This window comes from Eubalaena glacialis, chromosome 4 (assembly GCF_028564815.1).
Source record: "Eubalaena glacialis isolate mEubGla1 chromosome 4, mEubGla1.1.hap2.+ XY, whole genome shotgun sequence".
NCBI lineage: Eukaryota > Metazoa > Chordata > Mammalia > Artiodactyla > Balaenidae > Eubalaena > Eubalaena glacialis.
The window spans coordinates 12,326,110-12,352,499 of record NC_083719.1 but is presented as its reverse complement, the minus strand read 5'-3'; the positions used below and the strand labels follow the sequence as shown (position 1 = coordinate 12,352,499).

Sequence of the window (26,390 nt, the reverse complement as noted above, 5' to 3'; positions counted from 1 at the left end):
ACGCACTGTTCCCACAACTTGGAGGGAGATGCCAGAGGCCCTGACCTCTTCCGCCGTCTCGTCCTGCGGGGTGGCCGCACTGTCGTCCGAGTCCTTCTGCGAGCCGGCGTCGGCGCTCTTGCGGACCTCCCTGCTCTTCTTGTGCTTGTGGGCCAGCTTCTTCACGTGCCCGTCGGCCTTGCCGCTGCTCAGCCGCCGCACCGGGCTCGTCAGCCACTTGCGCAGCGTGTTGCCTGGGCGCTTGGGGCCCGGGGAGCTCTGCGCCCCCATCATGTGGGGCTGGAGGGAGGCCACGGAGGCGGGCGGGCTGGCATCGTTGCTGGAGACGGACAGCGAGTCTGCGGGGCGAGAGAGAAACAAGTGTGGCTGGCAGCCCCCCAAGTCCTGGCTGGTGCCACTGTGCCGATGAGCAGCGTCACCACCCAGGTGAACACCAAGTTCGGGGGCCGCCGGGAGCTGTGTCTGGTGGCTCTGCCCTGGGGGGGAATGTCCAGGGAGACCCGACCCACATGCTCACCCATCAAATGGCTCCCCAACTTGAGCTTTGCTAGAGGTGATTTTTCTCCAGGTGTACTGCCCCCTCCAAAAACCCCCAAGTCACCAATCCTGGAGACCAGCATCATTATCGCACAGGCTCAAAATGTCACTGTCACTTAAAATATCACAGACATTGGAGGACACACTGTTTGAATAATTTTCACCCATTTTCTTGATAGACAAGAACCAAGAAAGAATGGCTTAAAGAAGAATTTAAAGGAAATTAAAAACTAATCCTGGTGGATAAATGTACAGTTTCACTCACTCCCAGTGAATAAAAGTACCACTCAATAAATAAACATGGGCTTCCTTGGTGGCGCAGTGGTTAAGAATCCGCCTGCCAATGCAGGGGACACGGGTTCGAGCCCTGGTTCGGGAAGATCCCACATGCCGCGGAGCAGCTAAGCCCGTGCACCACAACTACTGAGCCTGCGCTCTAGAGCCCACGAGCCACAGCTACTGAAGCCCGCGTGCCTAGAGCCCGTGCACCGCAACGAAGAGTAGCCCCCGCTCGCCGCAACTAGAGAAAACCCACGCGCAGCAACAAAGACCCAATGCAGCCAAAAATAAATAAATAAAAAATAAAATAAAATGTTTTTAAAAATAAATAAATAAACAAACACAAGTACAGGCACACCTTGGGGACGTCGTAGGTTCGGTTCCAGACCACTGCCATAAAGCCAATATCGCAATAAAGTGAGTCACAAATTTTTTGGTTTCCCAGGGCATATAAAAGTTACGTTTCCACTTATTGTAGTCTATTCAGTGCCCAATAGCATTGTCTAAAAAAATGTACATACTTTAATTAAAAAATATTTTATTGTTAAAAAATGCTAACCATCATCTGAACTTTCAGTGAGCTGTAATCTTTTTGCTGGTGGAGGGTTTGAAAAATTGTAAGACTCAACAAAATGTGACACAGAGACATGAAGCGAGCAAATGCCATTGGAAAAATGGCTCCAACGGACTTGCTCGATGCAGAGTTGCCACAAACCTTCAATTAGTTAAAAATGCGGCATCTGTGAAGTACAGAAAAACAAAGTGCAATAAAACGAGGTATACTTGTATGTATGTATACGTGCGTGGGTGTATAAATCAGTATAGACGTGAGCTGGTCAGGCATTGTGACAAACGGCACCCTTCTAGAAAGTTCAGTGTGGAAGGGTAAAGCTGGCTGGTTCACTGGGAAATCCGGCCCCTTGTTTCCCAGCCGTTCTCTGGAACTACACAGGCATCTGCAGACCCTGCTCTCAGCCTCAGCAAAGTTACTTCACGTGTTGGAGAAAATACCAGTAACACTTAACAAAACAACAACACATTTTAAAAAGAAATGTGAGTAGCAGAAACCTTCCTCAAGTAACCAAAATGTTACTTGAAAATATATCCAAATGAATCTTCTCACTGGATTTGAAAAATTAAATATAGTCGACCCTGAGTTGCTAATTTTTCAGGAGAAAAAAGGAGATACAAACACACTTAGGTAACAGCTGACACTCGACAGATCTGTGGAATTACGTGAGACTTTGTTTTACAAACAGAAGACCAGTGACCTGGGACACTTCTTGGCCCTTTCCCGAGCACTGGACTCCGGAGGGCTCCTCCCACAGCAAAATGGAATAAAACGCTTCACTTTAGGAAATGGAAGAGCAAGATCATTCACTATGCTTGTTATTTTCTTAAATCTTAATAAGTCTTGAAAATAAATTAAAATTAATCTTCAAAAAGATGATTTCATACAGCTACCTGTATTAGCTGTATTTACCTCTGCGGCACTGGAGACCATTACCTGCTGCAGTGAAAAAGCAAGACAGTTAACTCCTCCCAGTCATGTGATTACACGTACGAGAGAGTTGACAGCGGTTTCCCACTCACGCGCGGACGCCCGGGCGAGACAGCGGAGCGCCGTCTGACTGCTGCCCGTGCCCTCCTCGGCTGAGCCTCGCAGGGGAGAGGGTATGATCTTCCATCAACAGATGACGCGTTTCAAGCTGGATCGCTCATTCTTAAAAGTCTAGATGTTCTCAGAGGCAGACTCGGGCTCAATACAGCATTTCCCCCCTCCTCGTGTATGTATGTGTGTGTGCGCATATATTTTTATTTTATTTCTTTTCATAGAAGAGTGACTAAAACGTCCCCACGTCAGCCTTGTTTTCCTCAGGTACCGTCGGGAAGAGGTAGCAGAACGAAGCCATGAAGTTAACAACGCGCCTGCTGTAAAGAGCTTCCTGGGGACTTTCTCAGGTGCTGACTTAGGGTAAAGGGCAAACAAGGCAGGCACGGTCGCTACCCTCGGGCACTCCTGCTGCAGTGACAACAGGAAGGACAGAAGGAAGAGGAGGGGTTGGACAATCCACATGTAGATGATACTTTATTCAGCTAAAGTTTTTCTAAGTACCAACTATCAGTATTAGCAAGGCACTGTGCTGGCCACAGCAGGGGACATATTTCATAGTCGTTTACTGTGCGTTTACTGTGCTGGGACGCAGAGCCAAGCCCTGTACTTGCCACCGGACAGCGATGAATAAACCTACATCCTTTACCCAGGGGATCCACCTGCAGGGCTTTCAGTGATCACATAACCATCACTCAGGCAGAACTGTGACACTTCATGCTGTAAGCGAGTACAAACCCTGGTAGAGGTTGAGAAGAAGGGGAATGAGGTGGAGGGATCACGGAGGCCTTCGTAAAGGAGGTGACGCTGAAGCTGGCCTTTGAAGGAGCTGGGCCTGAATAACCCATTAGGAGGAGCTCACAAGGGCATAAGCTCCAGGAGGGCGGGGGCCTCGTCCGACGTGTCTCTGGAGGTGTGCCCAGGGCCTGGCGCGGTGCCTGGCGTACAGCAGGCACCTATGAAGTATCGACTGGAAACAGCAGAAATCCCAGCCCAGAGAAACAGAGCAAGCTGACCCACAGCCCTATTCTCGGGACGGGTGTTTCTTCGAGGAACAGTCACTCAGCCGAGCAAGCACACAAGACGGAGAACCACGAAGGTGGCGCCCGGGTGGAGGAGGGGGGGCGTCCCCGACAGGTGACGAGCATCCGTGACAGAGCTCCGTGGTAGGAAAACGACAGAGGCAGACTTGCTTTCATAAAACCAAATCAACTGCAGGCCTTAACGTCACCAGCAGAACCCTCACACGTCCCAAGTGAGGCGACACCGCCTAAGACAACAAACGAACCTTCCACGTGTCTGGGTGCCTAAAAGCGAGCATCTGGGGGGACGCAGCATGGGAGCAACGCGGCACATAATACGAACCTTCAGTGAAGAGGCCGCCCACCAGGAGACCTGACACGGTCTCTGTGTCCCCCAAACGTGCGGGGTCATGGAGAAGTGAGAGCTCTGGGCCGGGGGGGGGCAGCTGAGGGCCGTCGCCCCGACACGGAGACCTCGCCCCCGGTCAGCAGCCCCAGCGGCCTTAGGCGGCACGAGGCGATGAACTGCAGTCCATCACCAGCGCCTCATGGGACCCAGCTGGCTTTGCAAGTGTGATTCTCAGGGCATCCCTGCCTCGCTTAGGAAAGGAGATGGTGGTGGTCAAAATGGTTCAAAAAGAAAAGGAAATGAGAGACGACACTGCCTGGCTTCTCTCTGTGTGCCCAGCTGCACAGCAGTTGGTTCTCTGCACTTTGAGAAGTAGGTTCCAAAGAGATTTTCCCCTCAGTTGGCAGGTTGAGCATTATAAACATGGCCGTGGCCTGGCCAGTCCAGCCTAGACCCAGGAGGGGGGCAAAGCTGTCCAAGGTCAGAGCTCAGCAGTGCTGCAGACGAATCGCCGTTCTCAGGGAACAGCGGTTCTCTTCTTGAGCTGCTATTTATCGTCACTTAAGTGACATTATTTCACTTTACTGGAATATTCATGACTTAGAAATATGCTAGCAGCAATTACAAACTAAGAAGAAAATTTTGTCGTTTCTTAAATTTTACCTCGAAAAACTATTTCGTTTCAGAAGTCTGAAAATGTAGAGGGAAAATTTCTTCACCCTGTCTCTAAGATTAACAGATATTTCGTGTTGTGCAGATCTGATACATTAGTCACAATCCGGGGGATTAGCAATGAAAAAAATAACCACAAACTAAAGCAAACAGATACATTCCTTCTCTCTCCAGTTTGTTTTTAACAATAATACTTAATTCTTCATGTTGTTTGACACTTTCCAATAAAAAAAAAAAATCTTTTTTTTTCTTTTCAACATAGAAACTCATTTTGCCCAAATCAATGGATTTTAACAGTCCATTTACATGCTCTGTGACATAATGCATAAATCAGATTTTAAAACACTTAAAAATTACTTAAACTTAAGTCAATTATTAATAGAATGAAATAAAGGACCTGCTATTATTTTTCGTTATCTTAAGAACAGACTTTGACCACTAGACCCACTGCTCTGATGCAAATTTTAAATTAAACAACATGTCCTAATGACATCTAGTAGAATTAAGGTCTCCAGTGTTACTGGGCAAAAGGTAAGCGTGACTCACACGATAAACGAGCTTTCGGTGGTCTCTTTGGGAAGATCCTAAATTACTGGTCTGCACACAGGTGCCTCACGCAGCTGAGCTCCCGGTGGCTGTGACACGCTGCGTCTGAAGGGTCACGGTCGGGCACAGACGCTGCTGGGAAGGCCCCATTCCTCCCTCTAAGACCCCCTCTCTGTTCAGGCGGATTGTGGGCGGCTCAGGCCAATGACAACAGTAATCCTAGGGCGGAGGCCCACGGCCAGGCTCTGCATCTCCCTTTCATGACTGCAGTTCCAGCTGGGTAACTGTCAGGACAGGAAGGCACCTTGACCTAGACTCCAGGCCACACGTGGGCGGGCGCTGGGTCTGGTTTGTTTACAGCTACGTGCTCAGCTGGCACATCCTTGGAGCTTAATCAGTTTATGTTGAATACATAACGAATGGGTTGGGACTTCCCTGGCGGTCCAGTGGCTAAGACTCTGAGCTTCCACTGCAGGAGGCACAGGTTCGATCCCTGCTTGGGGAACTAAGATCCTGCATGCAGCCAAAAAAAAAACCCAACAACAACCGAACGGGTGAGTCAGTGAATCGATTGCCAGCTACAGGCTATTTTCCGGCCTGAGCTCATGAGCCTAACTTACGCTGACCCCGTGAACGGTGACGTCCTGACTTGGTGCTATACCCCACCAGTCTGGAGACGAGCTACAGGTCACATCTAATTTTAGTCCAGTTTGTGAGTCTGTGAACCATGTACTTACAAGATGGTAACTCAGAGTAGATGACAGCTGTCCCTGTACTGGCCTGCGCTAGGCGATGCCTTCTTGCAGGCGAAAGCCAGGCCCAGGAGCCCTTGGTGAGGGTGGGGAGCACGTGAACACCCCCCAGCACGTGTGGTATGGGCGAGGCGGCAAAAAGAGGGGTCGGGACCGAATTCACCTGAGAAAGACGATGGAAAACTCATTTGTCACTCAGGGCAATTGTACTGTTCCTGTTCCCATCTTCAGTTACCATCTCTTGCCTTCCCCTCAACTCCTACTTTCTTGGACGACAGAAAAGACTCAACACTCTGTACATTCAGTACCGCTGCCTTTCCACCCTGTCACCACCGTCCACGTCTATGAGGATGCCGGCACTCACAACACGCCTTGTTGGGATGTGCCTTCCTCCTTCCAGCCTGGGGAAACTCCGCTGATGCAAGGTCCAGGTGGGAGATCAGCTGAGGACGTCGGAAGGACTCTGGACTTGTCACAGGGTCTGAGTTTGAGACTGGCTCTGCCACGCCACAGCCCTGACCCAGGCCAACATCCTGGCACCTGAATTCCCTCATCTCCCAGGGCTACGGTAGGATTACATGAAGGAACGAGAAGGAACGAGCTTTGCAAATTGTAAACTGCTATTTGCAAACGTAAGATGGTTGAGGCAAGCTTCTCCCGGACTCCCTGGTAGCACAGAACTTGCTACATTACATGCATGCAAACTGTGAGTACCCAGACAACGGCGATTTGGATTAATGATTTTCTCATCACAGGCCTAGCGTGGTAATCAGCTACACACTCAGAATCATTTTTAGACGTATGAAAGATGAGTGAGGCAATGTAGATGAATTACTTCATTCTGTTTCCATTTAAAAAAATAACTTGTCCCTTATTAAGAGGACAGGGTAAACTGTAGCATAAAGATACTGTCAGCACGTCCCACTCATTTCAAAAGACGCTCATGTGTGTATAAGAGAAAGCCAGTTGTGAGCTGCCTGAAGCCCTAAGAGGGGAAATCAAAGTTTCTCTTATTTTGAAGGGAAAACAACTCCACAAAGATGGTTCTTTGCTGAAGTCAGAGTTCACCCAAAGTCCATGCTAGATTTCTTCTTAAAATTAAGAAAAAAACTAAAAAAAAAAAAAAAAAAAAAGGAGGGGGAAGCGGGAGCCCTGCCCCTCTGGCTGCCCCAGAAGAGTTCCACCATGGGAACACACGCAGCCCCAAACTGCTGGGAGGAGAGAAACCGCCCTCGAGTCCCAGTCTCGGCAGTTGAGACATCTGTGATTAATAAAGCCTTTTTTTTTTTAAGTGTAAGAAAAAAAGGAAAAGGGACCATATCCTGCTAGCTGCAGACTGAGAAAAGCATCACGTTTCATTTTAACCCTCTCCTCGTTTTCACGATGGTAAGAAGGCGTGAAGATGTTCCTAAGTGTCCCAGAGTACAGACCGGATTGCTGAGGATGCTGTCCCTGAATTCAAAACGCCAGCCCCTGAGTTTGAACACGCTTCACCAACGTGCCCTCTTGCTTGCCTTCATTTCAGCCCTAGCAGCACAGGGGCTCCAGGAGCACAGAGATCGCTGCTGCTTTGTTCAGACTGTATCTCTAGAGTATAAGGTTTGCCTTTCCCTTCAAGCGAGCGCCTCATAGATTAATGGTCATTCAAAGCAATGGGGCAGCGGTTCCAGCCTCTCCCTGGCAGGTACTGGGCGTGGGTATCTGACAAGTCCTCCAGTTTCCTAACAGTGAAATGACTGCGATTCCTTACCAGGCTGCTGCAGGGAAAAGGAACAAAAACGGTCTTTGTAAACATATAGCCTAACACAAACACGAGGCAGTACTCACATTTTTACACAGAAAAAGAAACTGCGAAAGACAAGCAATAAAACAGGATGCAGTGGGGTGGTGCGATGTGTAAGGATCCATCTGAAAGACAGGCACCCCGGGCTGAGAGCAGGAAGAAAGAGCAGCTGGAGAGCAAAGCCTGATCTCTCTGACGGCTGGCGCCGCCGCCTTCGCTGTGCCACCGAGCGTCTGCTGTGACAGGCACCCTGCACTCTGCAGCATCAGCCAAATGTGCACACATGGGACCCCCGCCGATGGCCGGTCACGTCTGAGGCACGACCACCACGCAGAGGCGCACACTCAACACTGGGACACTTTCCAACAAACAGCTGACTCACATTTCAACCGCTCCTCCTCGGAGGCTCCCAGAACGATTTTAGCTGATTCGTTTTAAAGAAAGATATTCCCATCTTTCTGTCCACTGTAGGTGTTCAAAAATATCTGTCAAATGAACCTTGCAGGGCTGTCTTGATGCAAACTCCAAACAGGGTGAGCTGAACTCAGAGCCTGGCACCCTCCCAAAGCAAAGTGCTAATTTACAGTTCTGGTTGTAAGGACTTAAAGAAATGCTTATTTAGCCGTTATTGCTATGGGCTAGAAAAAGATAATTCAAGGACACTTTGGGGCTGAAAACAATTCCATCAGACCATTTTAGAACAGACTGGGCAGGGTTTGATCAGGTATGCCTGGCCTCTGGCAGTTTCTCAAACCACCGTCTTGTCATGAATTCAATGCAGCAAATCACCTTTTATTTAGGGAATTCTTCCACTGTATCAGGAAGGCTGTAATGTACATGTGGAAATCGGGTCTACAGATTACTTATAAATCAAAGAGAGAGTAAGCTGTTAGCCTATGATTGATGACTGGGTTGGTTAACGTATTTTAGAGCAAAATTTTCTGAGTAAACGATTGTCATCTGTCTCTACATTTTTCAAACTGGATTTTAACTCCCTGCTTTTAGAATCAAGGTAACTTTTTTGGGGGGAATAATAATTGAAAATGATCACACGCTAGAAATTCTCCTGAAGATCACATAAAAAGTGAGGTCATCCTCAATCATCCTTCCAGATGCATTTCTCGGGATCACATCTTCTCTTTGATTTACACAGTGATTACAATTGCCTGGGCAGGCTAGGTGTCTTAATTCACGACAATGAGGAGTGAGATGAAGCTGGGGTATTACTTGGAGAACTTTAAGTAACTAAGAAGAAGTAACTGACTGCCTGGTGATATGGTTACACTTTTGGTGGGTCAGAATATAAGAGCAAGTATTTTATAATACTTTCCCAAATTTAAATCCTTTTTCTATTTGTGAATAAGTATCTGAAAACTCTTCTTGCTAGACTCCTAATTTTCCATTCTGGTCACCTCGCTCATCTTCTGTCTACGAGAGTCCTTGGTTCTTAATTTGTTCCTCAGCACAATAAAGATGCACCAGGGGTCGAGACACAGGCTTGGATAGGACACTGCATCCACAGTGGGTTATCTGCTCCTCTGCACACCCCTAGGTTCAGGTGGTCCAGGGCTTCACTCCGGGCTGTCACTGTCATGGCAAATGCATGTTAACATGGGAAACAATCTTTTTTAAAAAGTTAGAAGCTGTACAGAGGCACCGAGCATGGATGTGGGATGGTAATGACTGAAAATGTGGCATAAGAGTATTAAAAACCAGTTTTACATACTTCGCAATTTGGTGCAGTGGGTCCTCAGTGCAAAAATGGGAACTTTGTCTTTGCTTCACATATGAAGTGAACACAGAAAACATGAAGGAGCAAGATAAATTCCACAGCTTCTTTTTTTTTTTTTAAATAATCCCTAGATTTAACCAGAGGTCCAGCATAGCATGGCCACGGATCACGCAGTAATGAAGAACACATGGTCTCTGCTGCCTGAGAAAATGCACATGAATGACCAACACATTCACTGTTCCCTGTGCAGCCCCCTTCCACGAACTCACACCATGGGAGCCCTCACTCGCAGGCCACCTCCCGGAACCTGAATGGAAGAACCCAACGTAACTACTGGCATCAATTAAAACACTCAACTAGAAACAACTGGACTCAACTGGAAGCAACTGCTCTACCTTTTTCTTTGTGAAGGTTGAAAGCAAGGGTGTGTGTGCACACACAGAGCAGCTGACCCGTTTGGTGCACTAGTCTTAGGGAGCCGTGTCATAAAAAGAGAGCGTCCTCTCACCAACGTGACGAGCAAGAGAGATACAAGGCTTGTAACCCCTACCCAAACAGAACATGCAAATAGAAGCTGCACATGCAGTTCGCTCTTTGAATCTTAGGGAACCTCTAAATACTATTTATTCTTAGTGTGGTTTCTGAAAACACCTAAAACATTACATAGTCTTTGGAAAATGCGGCTATGTCACAAACACAAAACTTCAAGCGTTGTTTTTCCTCCTCAAATTCATTCCTGTGAGAAATGCTAACCTGTCAGAATTTCTAGTCAAAACCCATCTCATTTTAAAGGTTTTCCCTCCATCCGAATCTCACTGCTTGAACTTCCAAAAAGGAAATGTGAAGAAATTAAATAAAGATAAAAGCAGATGGCATAATCCTTTGCTTGGCTAATCAGATGAACAGGATATCACACACTGCCAAAGTGGAAAGCTGAAACACCCCAGAAATGAAATGATGAGGAAGGAGTCATTATTGACAGTGGATAATGGAAAGGACGGGTTGTCTGGATCAATGTAAGGAATTTAATACAAATCTAGTGAACTGAGTTATGAAGCCCGCAACAAAATCGGACCTGGCTCATCTGTGGGATCAGGAACATTCCAGGTATCAGTGGGTCTGCGGCTGGTGACTGTTTATCACCAGGCTGTTGGCTTCCAGGAAGAGATGAGATTGGGAGCTGCCATGCCTGATGACCAGAACGCTGGGAGAGGGCAGCCGCGTGCCAAGGGGCAAAAGGGGCCGCGGCAGAGACAGAGGGCCTGACGAAATCCCCCGGCACGGCTGTGCTGTGACCTGCCTGCCTGACGCCCTCCCAGGGGTGGGACGGGGAGGGGCAGGAGCATCTGGGTCACCTGCTGGCCTGGAGCCGACATCCTCCAACGGTTAAAACCATACCATTACAAAACGACGACTGCCAGAAAGCTCTCTTCTTTTGAATGCCAATGCTATGCCAGGGCTTACTTCTAAGGGGATCGTTCTCTACTCTGGACAAACACTGGCCTTGTTTGAGGAGAGTTTCTAGCCCATGTTCCTGTCTCCTTGGAATGACAGGGCCATTTTCTCTGTTTTTTGGTTTTCTTTTGTTTTGGTTTTTAATGTGGACTAGCCCTTGAAATATATATTTTTGGGGAGATGAACAGCAGGCTTTTCCTGCAACCAAAACTCTATGCTGCCACAGAAGGGAAAAGAAATTCCTGAAGGGCTATCTTGCCAGGGAGGGCTGGGAGGGGGTTTGGGCTCATTCCTGACTTTTATACAAGGACAAAAGCAGATGTTTCAAGATATCCTTGCTGGATGAAAGAAAGACACTTTTCCAAAAAAAATTACATAAAAGTGAGACCAGAAACACACACACACAAATCTTGCAAGCTGCAGACATTTACATCCCCATGCCCCCATCCCCATCCTGACACTCTCCCAACCCAGCTCCCATACTCCGAATGGACGGGTCGTCCCCCCCGGGTCCCCCCCCCGCCCCGGGGATGTCTGAAGGGTAAAAGGCCGGTTAGCAGCAGCCTCACATGGAAAGCTCTCCAGCCAGCGAGTGGCCCTGCTGCCCACCCTGCGCCCCACGCGGCGCTGGCTGCAGCTGAAGTCCTGGGCCTTGGAAGTGACTGATGACACCAGCCCTGACACCCAGTGAGGGCAGAGGTGGGGGAAGGAGGCCCTCTGACACCTCACATGGCTCCACGGCCCCCTCCTACGTGATTAAACGAAAGGTGTCAGCCCGAGACCAGGCTGCTTCTGTGGAGGTTCTGCAGGAGACGGTGCTGCCCCTGACCGCCGTGACCACACCGCCACGCTGGCAATGAATGACATCCTGCGGCCTGCTGCTCTCGCCCAGGGCTGCTTAAACGCTTAGAAACCAGAAAAGCTCCGAAAGGCGCCTCTGTTTGTTCGGCTTTTTCGGAGGCTGAGATCCTCTGTGTCCCCCCCCCAAAAGTCAAATGGCTGTTCTTTTCTTTATGCAAAGAAAACATAATTAAAAAAAAAAAATTTCTGCGTCTTTCTCAGATTGCTTAGTATTTAGTATACTGCTGACTTAGGGATAATGAGGTTTTCTCTGTGATAAAATGGTGGGTTGTTGATTCTTAATTTCTTGATTTGGGAAGCTATTTCCAAGGCAATACAGTATTTATTATTGCCCTGAATGGATAATCATCTTTTAAGGGAACAGAAAGTTAATTTGCGGGGGGAAAAGGAATCACATGGTGCTCACAAAATATTCCCTCCATCTCATCCTGGCTTTCAGAGGTTCTTACACTGCTAATTAGAAACATGAATGTTTAACCCGTGGGCAAAATTGTCCCTGCTGTCAAACACAAAGTGTTAGTCAGTGGAAGAGCTAATCTTATTTGAAGGAGGCTGACATTTGGAACTGTATTCTTCATGATGGATATTGATGCTTTCGATTAACGTCTTCATATTGTTGAAAAAGATAAAATAACTTGGGTTACCTTCTTAAAGAGGAAACCAAAGAAGTTTTTTAGGGGGCAATTTGTAGATTTTTTAAGTTGGACATGGCTCTAGGTGAAGCCAGGGACATGCAAAGACACTCCGCTGCAAAATGGTTTAAGAGAACATTATGCAGTTAGTGATTTAAACTACGTGATTGATTTATTTCAGGTGGTGACAGATTTCTCTTCATTCGTATATAAATTTATTATTATTTTTAATTTAGACCAGATTCAGAATGCCAACATGTGTCTTTTTCCTACATTCCAGAAAATGCATGAATTACGTAAGAACATTTCTAACCAAAATATGCTATAAACCACACAAACTTAACAAACGTTTTCTCAGAGCCACATAACTCATTCATAGAGCCCTATACTCATTTTTATGGAGCATCAGGAAACAAAAACTGGCCTTGGAATGTTTTGCAATCAGCTTGCCAAGCACTATCACTCTTCACGTCATCCACCCAGCAGGTTAGCTGAAGTTTCGGTCTCAAGGGACAGAATATTAGTTTAGAAAGAGTTACAGCTGTGGAGAATGAGGAAATGGACGATTCCATCCCCCCAACCCCAAAACCACAAAGCAAGTATCTACTACATTATATTCTAGGGTCCGTGGTTGTTTGGTTCAAAATCAGAGAGCCAAAAAGTCCTAACCAATTAGGAATTCCTTTTACAACTGTATTTTAGTAACACCTTTACCAAAGGCAAAATGCTGCTCTAACTAAAACTAAGCACTTGAAAACGGGATTAAAATGTTAACCACACAATTGTGGCTTTTTGCCCAATTGCGTGTGCGCATCCTGCATCCACAATCCACTTCCAAGCACACAGAGGGTTAAGGGTTGCAATCCCATAACCTTATCTCGTTTGATTTTATGACATCTTGCCCCCTCACTCCCCTATAAGAACTGAAGGGCACTGAATTTTATTTTTCAAATTATTATTTCATACTTTCTTGAGGACTGCCCACTCCCTCTCCAGGATATCACATACTAACACAACAACAACAAAAGCCAAAACACAAAAAGAAAAGAGGATCGGGGCAACTGTTTCTAGAGTTCTTCATGTCTCCAACACGGAGGTGAAATCTCCATCTGTGATGTGTCGCAGGAGGAGTGCGCAAGGCCAGGGCGGCCTTCTAGCATCCCCCGCACTCCTCACGCATAGGTTGTCCTGTTAGCACCTTCCCCACGTCGGTGTTACTCAAGCAGCTGAGCAACTACAGTGGGAAGGAAGGAAGGGAGGCCTGGAGTTATTCCAGGAAGGAACAAAGCCACCTCAGAGACAAAGGGAATGAAAAGAACGCCTCTGCTCTGAACACCAATTAACGGCACAAATCCTGTCCTTGGCTTTAATTAGTGCCCCGTGTGACAGACCGGCACTGCTGAGGACCGGGGCGGGGGGGGGGGGGGGGGGGCGGCGGGGGGTGGTGGTGGTGGAAGCAACAGTAGGAAACAACCAAACAGCCTCCGCACGGGGCAGGGGTGGGCAGGGGTGAGCAGGGCTCGGTAAGCGCTGTGTGCCCGAGACAGACAAAGGGAAAAACCTTCAATTTCCAGCTCTACGTCATAATGAGCACGGTCCCTCCTTGTTACGAAAGACTCTTCTTCAACTTCACATGTGCTTCTGGCCATTGGGCCATTTCTTAAAATAATCCATCAGCTTATTTAAGAGATAAAAGAGGAAGGGGGGTTGCCTGGAGGCGATGTCCTTTGTCTCAGATGTTCCTCAGTGGCTCCATCCTTAGAAGGAAGAATAACTCTGGTCTTTTTGCAATAGGTCCATTTTCATGACAGTGTGAACTGTTACTACTATTAACAAGATGTGACAACAGAAACTTTCTTGCACCGTGCATTTGAGAAAATGGACGGTGGAAAGCATTGAGAGATGATGTCTTCCAGTCAAATTTTAAAAGTATCAATAAAAGAGACATCATTTTTTCATATAAAAAGCCTAAAAATTTGTCTGAACATTGTCCCTGGTTGCCTGTGGGTGTTCTTTCCTCCCCTCTGCTGCTCCATATGTCTGTGAATTTTCCTTTTTTTTTTTTTTCTTTAAACCCTTGGCATACAGTTTCAGAGAAACACCAACTCTGCGTTGGGCTGGTACACTGTGTTCACGTTTGTGCGGTTTTATGTGAGAACTGTCAGAACTGAGGAGGAGCATCTGGGCTGTGGCCCCTCAGCCCAGCCTCTCCCGCCCGTCCTCAGAGGCAGCAAGGGGAAGCGGGAGCCTCGGAGGATGAACTCCCAGGCGCATTACCCGCTCCCAGGCAGGGTCCTCGGACTTACCGCCCTGAGGCCAACTGGAGCACCTGGAGGATATTCTTCAGAATAAAACGCCATAAACGGGTGTCCCCACGAAGCCTAGCTGAAGGGACAGAAAGAGCACACACCGAAGGGAGCCGACAGCTGAGGAGGAGGGGGCCTGGTCCTGGTCCGCAGAGAGGAAAGGATTCCAGAACAAGGCAAGGCCGCTTGGTCTGGAGGCTCCTAACCTGGGACCTTCAGGGCACTTGGAGGGAACTTTTCAGCCTATTTTCCACATGAACTTCAAAAAGCTTTACTGTTTCAAAATTTGTATATTCACCTCAAATAAGGCCCAATAACTTAACGTTTCTTTGCATTTTGGCTGGAAATATACACGTATACAAATTCGGCACGTAACACTTCCTCCCCCCCACCAAACTTGCCATCATAAGCTCAGAGGGACAAACACATCTTTGATTAGTGAAAAGTGAGAAAACGAGTTAAAATTATTTTATAATTGTGGTTTGTCTAAAATAAAAAAAATAACCTTTAATGTAGTAGTTTTTGAAGAGCGTGATAACCATAGCAGCAGCAAGCTTCCTTTTTTAAAAAATGTTTCAGGCGAGGAAACTGCAGTTGAGCAAGATGAGCAAGGATCTGGCTCACTCCGGCGGCGGGAGCCCGGACAGGCGCGCTGGCGGTCTGCCGTGCCCAGTCACACGCTACTCCCATTGTGTTACCATGCAGACCACGCCTGAAACGCGGATTCATTTAAATATACTTAAAGAGCAAAAAAGATTTCAGACAGAATTGAGTTTGCACAGTACTTGCATGAAACAGTCTTCATCGTGGGAACAAGACAATATCGTGCTGAGTGCTTCTGTGGTTTCGCTTACTCATAGGGGATTGATGGCCTGTGCACTGGCTCCTTGATGTGAAGTGGGCACTGCTGCTAACCACCTGCATACTTTTAGAACAAGTTTCACATGCTTATATTTAGTCTTTGAAAGGTTTGTCCTTTAATTTACAACAACAAAAACTGCACTGGTGAGAATCCACACTCCTCATCGAAAAAGAACAAAGACGACTTGAAGAGAGTTCTAGAAGAATGTTGAGGCACACAGCTCCCTGTGTACAGGGGTCTGTTTAACGTTAAGGAGGATCACTACTCTATGTTTTTCCAGCACTGGAATAGATTCCATGTGTCCTATAAACGGGAATGCTTATTTCAGAATGAGAACCAACTCAATAGTCCCACTATCTTATCAGTATAAATGGGCTCTCCCACTGGAACCCTCTTAAAAGATAATTTATCGTTCTTCTTGACCTCACCTTCTCCTAAGTCCTTTTCCTAACAACAGCTTAGCAGTAAAACTCTCAGGGCTTATGGCTGTGTGAGTGACTGGAAATGGCAACATCTGCAAATAAAATTCCAAGCGAGACTAATTCACATTTGGGCAAGGAGAATGCCCCACTGCATACGTCAGAAAGCAGAAAAACTGCCTTTTCCCAACGTACTCCAATAAATGAACTCCCAGATTGCTGGCGGGTATAAAGAAAGGCTTTGCAATCACTCTCTACGATTTGCTGGGTATTTTAAAGTTACTTTCGGATTCATTTCTTGCATATTACTCAGAATCATCATTTTTCATTTCCCAATCTGACGCATATATATGTCCCCATAATCAACTGAATGAGTGGAATCAGAATGTGTTAAAATATCACTCTGATATAACATGGTATTAGGAAATTGCCTAGGAATTACTATGAAGGTTTAGAAAGAGATGGACAGTCATATTTCTCTAGGGAAAAAAAAAATCAAAGTAGAGTTTTGCTTTCCTCTTCTAGTCTTTACTGTGAAGAGATTAGTTTTTTTTTTTTTTCCCCATGAAAATTCTAGTGGGCATCTATTTCTTTCCAAATTTGTGTTAGCTTAAAACTTTTGTGTGACAGCTTGGATAACATCACCTGGAGTTTCCACTATAGTCTGAGAATTACCAGGACAAAAATATATCCAGGGGAAACCCAAACTACAACAGCGTAACGATCCTCCTGTATGTAAAAAGTTAGTTTAATAATGTCTCTTCAGAAGAATTCCTAAGGACCTAAAATGCTGCTAGGATTCAAAATCCCCTCTATAAGAAGAATGCCATGTCTTCTTAAAATCTTAGCAAAATTGTTTATTAAAATATTTTGGTCTACACTTTGGGGATGTTTATGATCCACTGCGAGGGGTGCTCTATTGCTTTTCCCATTTTGCACACAAAGAAGTGAAGTTCAGAGAGAGAAGGTCATTCACTCGAGTCCCAGAGTTACTGGGTGACTGAGACTTTAAATCTGACTTTTGACATTATCGGTTTTTCTTTTCACTGCACAGACGTTATTATTTTCAATAAAGAGATCTTACAGATCATCTACTTCCACCCCCAGGGCAGATTCCCAGTGCACAGTATCACCAACGGACCTGCCCAGCTTGGACCCCTCCAGAAAGGAAGGCCATTCTTGAACAATTTAATTAACATAAATACGACAAAAGTTATGGTCAGTGACTTAAAAATGCTTTGATAGCTTTGTGAACAAAAAAATACGAGGAATATTATCAAAACCCACGTTCACACCAACAAAGTCAATATTCACATAGCCAACACCTCCTTTGGGACTCCTTTGGGGCCCGTTAATCAAAGAAATTTGGTTGTTTTCCTCTGGCATTTCATGCACAAACATGTAAACAGTGCCATGTCCCCTTCAGATGCTCAAAGCACATTTCTGCGCCTCCCTCTTCCTCGGATCCCCCCTTCTTTGGTGGGTCCCTCCACCTCCACCTTGTCCATTGAGCTCACAGTACAGTGAGGTGCCCCAAAGGTCTCGCCAGGTCCCCTGGGCTCTCTCCTGCTTGCTGCCCACTTCTAAGTGCACATGTGAATAACAGCGGGTGGGAGAGTGAAGGCAAACATTAAATGCACACCAGGCCAGCACCAACGTTCTGGTAGAAGCCATCCCGGCTGGTATGCAGGAGACAGCCTGTGAGAAATTCCTTTCCATGGCTGTACAGTCTGGACAGATGTCAAAGGCTATGGCTGGAAAGTTAGCCTCCTCTGGAGCACTGCAGGGGAGGGGTTCTCTGCGACCCACAGACCTAACTTCTTCCCTAGCTTCATTCTTTTGTATCCTATTGCCTTTTCCTCAAAGTGGAATTTATCTACTTCTCAAATGACCTTTGCAGGAATCAAGTTTTGTTGTCTTGACTCCAGTTCTGTGTATAAACCGCAGCCTGGCCCACACACTCCCCTGAAATAGACTGGTGGTTATTGGGAGACCCGCTCCCTGCATATAACTTTATATTATCTTATTATATGGCTGCAGTTCTTAAGAGAAGGGAACAGAGAATCTAAATATACATGCAGGACACCTGAACAGTTTGAAAAACCCTAAACAAAATTAAACCTGAAACAGACATATGACCACAAGAAGGCAATTTGTAGCATAGATTACTTTAGACTGTTTTATGCCATTTACAAGAAAACAGGGATAATCAAAGCAATCCCCAGATATTAAGAATAACTTACAACAAAGCAATCAATCAACACATCACTGCACAGAGCCCAGTTCCCGTTTCTCATCCCCTTCCTAGAGGTCCCCCGCAAAACCTCCCCGCGCAGTCCCTCTTACAAGGCGGTGGGCAGATTACGCATCCCAGCAGTCAAGCACAGACCCTTTCTGTTTTCAAGCCCACCACCACCAATGCGGCAGCTGCCTGGAAGAACACAGCCCAGGGAGAGCAGCTGGGGCTGCAGGGAGGTGTGTACCTAGGTCCAGGATCCAGTACTTGCAGGTGCCGGGCTGCCCGCCGCTGCGGTAGGCTGTGCTGACGGCCGAAAGCGAGTCCAGCGGATCAACTGGCTTAATTCCGTTTGGCATGGTGCGGCCGGGCTGACCCGAGCCTAAAGGCTCAGCACCCTGACCCTCCCTATGCCTCCAGGCAGCCAGAGCGACCCTGGGGGCAGCGAACCGGGCGCCAGTGCCCCGGGCACTCAGACGCAGGCGTGAGGGACCGCTCCCTCTGCCTGGCGGCCCAGCACTGCCTTGCAGTGGGCTTCACATGTGGGAAGAGCCAGACGCCGCCGTGGATTGCTTTCTACCACAGTCACTCTAATTGGAGCTCAAGGAAATTCTGCAGGCGCGCTGGGAGCCAGATGTTTCTCCTCTCCTACACAAGCCAGAGCTGCGACTTCCTGACTCAGGGAGACGTCAAGTGCCAGCTGCCCTCCCCTCACTGGGCTCTCTGACTTGGGCTTTGTGTGCCTTTGGATGGAGGGCTTCTCTGAGACACACAACAAACAGTGCCTCCTGATGTGACTTGATAACAAAAAGAAACGTAATTCGGTCTATAGCCAACTGGTTACATCACTGAACCGCAATGCCGCGCCTCGCTTATTAAAAACATAACTTCATCCTTCCTTACAAAAAGCAGCCGTACGAGTGAAAATAAATATCCTTACTTGTGATCTGTAAAGGCGTTTTTAGTAGAGCATCTTAAAAGCTTACTTTTGTCCTTTTCAGAAACTGGATATTTAGCCTACAGAAATCCTCACTCTCTCTATGGAAGTTTACATGTGTTTTCTCCCCGTCTCACACAGCACAATGGCTTCTTAGGGGAGTATCCATTGTTTAACAATCACCAAGTCTGACTTTTCAACTTCTATGCTAAGTGGACGCACTCCCTCTCCTGTTTCTCATTAATTCGAGAAGCACGCACAGTGCTCTCCAACCTCTACTTTCGTGGCCCAGCTCCTGCTGTCAGGCAGTCACCTGGAATATTCTTTACACATCTAAAACTGTAATGTGGCCCTCAGTTTCCTCCACATTTTCCGAGGGGGGATTATTGAATAGTTTCCTTCTCGTTTTAGGACAATTAAGAACTATTTAAAAAAGGAAAAGAAGAGAATAAATCCAGGGCCCCCAAAGAAAGCTGTCCCCGGCACTGTAATACCTCCCTAAAACAAACTGCTACAAAGTGGGGTTTGTCATTTATAGGCCCACATTAGGCCTCATATTCTTCTTAAAAGACCAGAAACAAAGCATAAGGTTGTTTTTCCTTATAAATGGTCCCGTGATAGATCCAGATGGCATACTTATGCCAGGACCAAGCAACAGGCGGAATTCTGCACAGAGCACTTTTTATGCAAGAAAAGAAAACTTTATTACTGAATAAATAACCCTCTCTCTTGTTGGCAAAAAAAGCAGTAAAAATTATGTCCTAAAGGAAATCAAGTTAACTGACATTCTAGGGTTTCATTTGCTACAACCTTTATTAAATATTTTACTTTGTCCCTTTCCAAAAATACAGACCGCCAAGCGAGGGCCATTAATTAAAAAACAGGAAAAAAAAGAGCTGTCAGGGAAATTAATTACTTTATGTGTAATATATGTTCTCTACTCAAGAGGCAGGGAATGATGCTTAAAAATGAATAAAATAATTTTGGCTAAGATATATGAGAAATTTCCTCAGTGACTGCTCTCTTCAAATTTCAAGTTCACATCTGTCAGAGAAATGTAGCACAGCAGGAGTAAAGGAAGGAAGGAAGGAAGGAAGGAAGGAAGGAAGGAAGGAAGGAAGGAAGGAAGCTTTTTCCATCTCCTCCTTCCTTCTCTTCGAGGAAGTGTGAGATTACAGAGTGTTTACTATGTAATTTTGAAAAAAGTAGTAAAGATAAATTATGTCAACTAATGGTACCACATGGCCCTCACCTGGAAGTGGTGATAATCTAACCGCTGGACAGACAAACATGGAACCAACAGAAGTGCTGATGTGAATAAGTGAAAGGGATGGGAGAGGATTGAGGAAAAGGAAGAAAGTCCAAACAATTGGCAAATGCTTCCTGGAAATAAGTTCTGCCTCTAAGGTGTGTTTCTACCTCGGTGGTATGAGCGGGACTCCAAGAGTCTGAACCAAGTTCAGGTGAGAAAGACGCATGGGTGACCTCAGCTGAGCTGGGGGGCAAAGCCTGTGGGAACCAAGGCCCTGAGGGTGGGAGGGAGCAGGTGGTGGGAACAGAGGCTGGGGAATTCAGGTGACTGGCTGTAAAAGAGGCGATAATGTGCCGTGACCAGAAAGGAAGCGACGGGGAAGCTCCAGAATAGGTGGAGTGAGGCTAAAGCTCCAGCACAGAATAAGTCTATCTGCAGCGTGAGTGTGAGCTAGCAGGCAGGAAAGGTGGTCAGGAAACCACGACAACAGTGTGAGACCCGGGAGTGGGACGGAGCACTGAGCTCAGTGTAGGACAGATGGAGGTGAGCTTTGCAAAGAAGGCAGACAGACATGAAAACTAAGTGGGGTGGGTTAAAAAACAACATTCTAGGCATGCGGCAAAAGAGGAGATACGCAATGTAGAAATTAAAAAGTGGACTTTGTGAAGGAAAACAAGAAATTCTGGTTTTTTTGGTATTTTTGCTGCTTTCATTTGATGGCTAGACATATAATTAAAAGCGTCACAAAGGAAATAGAAGATGCACTGCCGAAGACAGTGCTTTTAAATGCATTAACCCAGTGTTTCTCTGTAAGGCTCAACAGCAAGGGGTGCTGGGAAGAAAAAATAAGACGTATCTGTATGTCAGAAAACCGGGGGTGTTGACTCTTGGAACCATGGTTATGTTTCACACACCCCCAAAGAAGTAATTAGGATCAATGAGGATTGGGGTGTGTCCTCTAAATGCAAGGTAAACACAGTAGCAAATGAACCTAGTTGTATTGCCAGGGGAAAACATAACCACACTGCAGAAGGTGGGGAAGAAAAGAGCTTACTAAGCGACTTTGAAAAACAGTATTTTGATTGTATACTGTAAAACCAAAGACAACAAGAATTGTAAGTTCCTGTCATGGGTTGGCAGTGAGAAAAGGTAGAGTTGAGTCTTTCAAAGCCAAGTCATTTTAGGTAAAGAAAATATTTAATTTCCAAAGAGGAAAAAAAATGGGCTTCTGGACTAGGATTGAACAAATAAGTAAACATATTTTGGATAATGAGATGCAGGTCTCTAACTGTCAGAGAAAATGGTTCCAAGGAAGGAAAGGCGGAGGAGAGGCAGAATGAATGCTGTGCTGTTCGACAGAGGTCAGAGGTTTCAGCGTGATGTGAAAGTATGTTTCTTTATGTCTACACACACACACACACATATATGGAGAGAGAGAGAGGGGGAGACAGAACATGGCTATAGACATGTGTGCACACATGGGTAGGTGCACATACACGTCTGCTGAGAAGACCTAAAAGAAACAGTTGATCCAGCACTGCAGCAAGGAAAACACAAGATGAGCCAGGAGCACCGTGCATTGCCAGAAAGCAAGGAAGCGCTCCAAAAATGATGCGATGTGTCCAGAGTACACAGAAACCAACCTGAAGGAGCTCCTAACGGCCAAAGCGGGAATAATTTGAGCAACAAAATAAATAATGACAGTATTGGATAATGACTCATAGAATAAAATAAATATCCATGACTCGGTACCAATATAAATAATTGAATAAACAAATGAGGCAGGGGGAGCACTCTTCCCGACAGAATTCTAATGAATAAATTTAACAGGAATGAGGAAAACAGAAAATCACCAGTAGGCAAACTCCACAGTAATTATTGTTGTAGGCAAGACCCACTGATGGATGGAAACGAGTGGGTAAAGGCAAGAGGAGAAATAGAATATTCTCAGTTTCAAAACATCTCCCACAAGGTATTTGTTAACTACAAAGAGAAAAACTGTGACCTCAGAGTGGAGAAATATGCAGATATCACTTTATCCAGGTGACCGAGGTCACCACCACCAGCAAGGAGACACATCTGGGTCCTCCTGCACCCTCAATATGATGCACCGAGTGGGGCACAGCATCATTTCTGTGGTGTTCCTGCCAAAAATGCGTAAGCTCCATTTAATCATGAGAAAACATCAGATAAACCCTAACTGGGGGACATCTTACAAAATAAGGGATGACTAATACCTCTAAAGTGTCAAGTTCATGAAAAACCAAACAACTACCACAGACTGGAGAAAACTAAATACGACATGGGTCCTGGATTCTGAGCCAAAAAGAGACATTAAAGCAAAATCCAAAATCATGTCTGTGGCCTGGTTAACTAGGCTGGATTCCTAGTTTTGGTCACTGAACCAGGGTCATGTGACACGTCACATCAGGGGAGCCAGGTAAAGGGGTGCAGGAATTCTCAATACTAGTTCCGCAACTTTTCCCCAAGTCTAAAATGATCTCAGGACTTCCCTGGTGGTCCAGTGGTTCAGAATCCGCCTTCCAATGCAGGGGACGCGGGTTCAATCCCTGGTGGGGGAACTAAGATCCCACAGGCCACGGGGCAACTAAGCCCACTGGCGACAATTACTGAGCTCGCGCGCCTCAACTAGAGAGCCCGCATGCTGCACACTGCAGAGCCCATGCGCCCTGGAGCCTGCGCATCACAAATAGAGAGAGAAAACCCGCATGCCACCACTAGAAAGAAGCCCACGCACCACAATGAAACATCCTGCATGCCTCTACGAAGACCCCGCGTGCCGCAACTAAGATGGGACGCAGCCAAAAAATAAATAAATAAATAAAAATTAAGGAAAAAAAAATCTCAAAATGAAAAGTTTTTAAAAATAAAAAATTGAATGTTGTTATAGATACGTAAACAGCTAAAGAAATTGAAAGTGTGAAAAAAGTTACCAGAGAAATAGGCGAAGTCAGAGAACTTCTGTGGGGGGGAAAAACCCCTATTAGGGGGCCTTCCCTGGTGGCGCAGTGGTTAAGAATCTGCCTGCCAATGAAGGGGACACGGGTTCGAGCCCTGGTCAGGGAAGATCCCACATGCCGCGGAGCGACTAAGCCCGTGTGCCACGACTACTGAGCCTGCGCTGTAGAGCCCGCGAGCCACAACTACTGAAGCCCACGTGCCACAACTACTAAAGCCCACGTGCCACAACTACTGAAGCCCGTGCACCTAGAGCCCGTGCTCCGCAACAAGAGAAGCCACCGCAAGAAGAAGCCTGGGCACCACAAGGAAGACCCAGCGCAGCCAAAAATAAATGAATAAAAATAAATAAATAAATTTATTTAAAAAAAAACCAACCCTGTTAGGCAAATTGATCACCTGTGAACAAAGGGATCTTTGATTTATTGAAAAAAATCTACTGAAGAAATATAAAATCATCCTTTGCACAACTGTGTGTAAAATTATAATAGCCAATCTCATTCTCATGAAAATAAAGGTATTTTTATTTAAATTGGTTGACAAGAAATTCTTTTGGTCAAAATCAATGCCCCCACCACCCAAATCACTTTTCATGTAAGCGTCTCTTGTGATAATTAATCCTCAAATATTTAAAATGAGAACTTCAAATTTCAAGTGCCCGTTATTAATCTGTTCAGAAAAAAATGAGACAAGGTCATTTTTGTCAAAGGTCGTCTCAAAAAAAAAAAAACAAAAAACCCCAAAACTCACACCAATACAATAGGTCCATATATAAATGGTGCTTTATTACATCAGAACTAAAAATATACTTAAAGCTATTTGTAAAACTAAAATTCAGATGAACCAAAGGACCTAAAGTCTTTCTATTAAGATTATAGCACTTTTTGAAGAGGGAACAAACATTAATAATTAGGCAGTTAATGTAGGATGAAAAGGTCCTCGAAATCTTAAAAGCCAAAGATGGGATCCGTAAAACAACAGCAGCTACATTTTGAGATGGAAACTCAAATAACACAACTATGAGCAATATGATTTATAATCTCCTCTAAAAATTAATAGTGTTTTCTTGAGACCTGAAACACTATCGACAATTCTGGTAAGTTTTCAGTAGTCGTATCTTCTCTCCAGTCCTGAAACCTCAACTATTAGTAGAAGCAGGCAGCGCTGCAGCTGGAGCATCCGAGCATCCCACCGCTTCGTGTGGCTGCTTCCCATCCTGCCTCCCCGGCCCTGGTTCCCTCCCTTCCCGGCATTTCCTTTCTGTCCAGCGAGCCCACAGCGCTGGCCTCTGCACAGCTGCACAGCCGGGATCGAGTTTCTCAGGTTCCACGCACAAAGATACTCCTGTTCAGAGGACGTTTTGTCCAGTTTCTTACCCCGCAGATAACACCTCCCGCTCTGGAAGGAGGGGACAGGACGACTGAATCCTGCATCTGAGGGCCCCATTCAGCACATTATTTCCTGCCGCTTTCTAGCGCAGTTGCCAATCCACAAAAGCACCTTTATTGAGGCATTCAAACTCTTCATCTGGGTGCCAAAAATTCGATAGGCTCCTTTTCACTGCTTTACTTACTATCTTTTCACAAACGGTGGGAGTTTTTCTCTTACTTGAACAAAACCAACATTCAAGGACTCCTCTTTCCCACTTTAACTCACTATGTGACCTTCTCTGTTTGCATCAGCATGTGGATTATTTGCAGAATGGCAATATGAGATGGTAACCTCACAAGAACGTTCCCTAAAAAACTAACAAAAACAATAGTGTTCAAAAAATTAGAGCAATGTCGCCAACTCCTGGCAGCCAATACGTGCCTTTCATGTCCCAATTCTGTGAAGCATCAGAGAGCGAGGACACAGGCCACAGAAGCACCCAGGGAGGGGTCAGGGTGAATGGGAAGCCCTGACAGGAAGCTTATCTCTCCAGCTCTTCCAAGGAAGGCCAAGTGGCAGATTTTTTATTTTTTTAGGCAGGGAGGGAGGAGAAAAATTTTGCTCCTTGATGCAAATTGATTAAAAAAAAAAAAAATTCGTTTTCACTCTTGCTATTGGTTCTTCCATTCACTGACTCACAACAAGCCCCCTGAGGGTCAAGTTCTGTGCTTGACTCACAGAGGAGGGAGAGGAGGGAAGGGGCCTAAAGAGAAGAAAAAGACAGATTTCCATCAAGGTGGCTTCTTCGGGTGGTGGAAAGCAATTAGAATTATCGTATCGTAAGTGAAATCAGAAGGTTGAAAATGGATCCTTCTCAGAGAAAAACGACTGCTGGGGGTGGTGGTGGGGTCGTCTTGGGAATGTCCACAGCCCCCGGAAAGCAAATGGCCTCGAGTGTGGTGGACCTGGGAGACCGGCTTCTGGAATCAGCTCTTCCACAAATATTGCCTGGCCTTGGGCAACTGAGTTTGTCTCTAGAGGCTACAGCTTCCCTCCGGGACCAAAGGCTCCTTCCAGCTTGTATGGAGAGCAGGAGGCACAGTGGTTAAGAACTTGAGCCCTGAAGGCTGACCGCTGCTTTTAAAACCCCACTTTCCATCACCTACTAAGCGTGGTCAAGTTAATTTCTCTGTGCCTCCATTTCCCTATCATAACACAGGGATGTATACACTGCCATCGGGGTATCTTGAGGATTAAATGTACAGAAAAGCAGCACAGTGCCTGGCACAGGGCAAGCCCTCAACATATCCTACCTGTTATTACTGTTACTCTTCTGAGGCTCCAACAGTCCCTCTGTTGTAGGCTGATTACGACCCCCCCCAAATTCCTAAGTTCAAGTCCTAACCCTCAGTACCTCAGAATGTAACCAAATTTGGAGACAGGGTCTTTAAAAAGGTGACCAGTTTAAAATGAAGCTGTAAGGGTGGGTCTTAATCTAATATGACTGGTGTCCTTATAAGGACAGGAAATCTGGACACCCAGAGAGACATCAGGAGTGTACACACAGGGAGGATCACGTGAGGACAAGCAAGAAGGTGGCCTTCTGCAAGCCAAGGAGCGAGGCCTCAGAAGAAACCAACCTTGCCCACACCTTCATCTTGGACCTCGAGCATCCAGGACTATGAAAAAGTAAACGTCTGTTGTTTAAGCCATGCACTCTGTGGTTTTTGTTATGGCACCCCGAGATGACTAATGCAGCCTCTGCCCCCGTCGGATAACAATCTGCTCCATAATCT

At 46.1% G+C, this 26,390-nt stretch overlaps 1 protein-coding gene across 4 annotated transcripts in view; it reads right to left on the bottom strand.

The window, feature by feature from the left end:
• TRIO (trio Rho guanine nucleotide exchange factor) overlaps positions 1–26,390 on the bottom strand; it is a 370,516-nt gene that overhangs the window by 40,612 nt on the left and 303,514 nt on the right. For all 4 annotated transcript variants that reach the window (XM_061189136.1, XM_061189139.1, XM_061189138.1 and 1 more), the window contains exon 35: positions 46–338. In XM_061189136.1, coding sequence (XP_061045119.1) covers positions 46–338 — 293 coding nt within the window. The remainder of the gene's footprint in view (positions 1–45; positions 339–26,390) is intronic.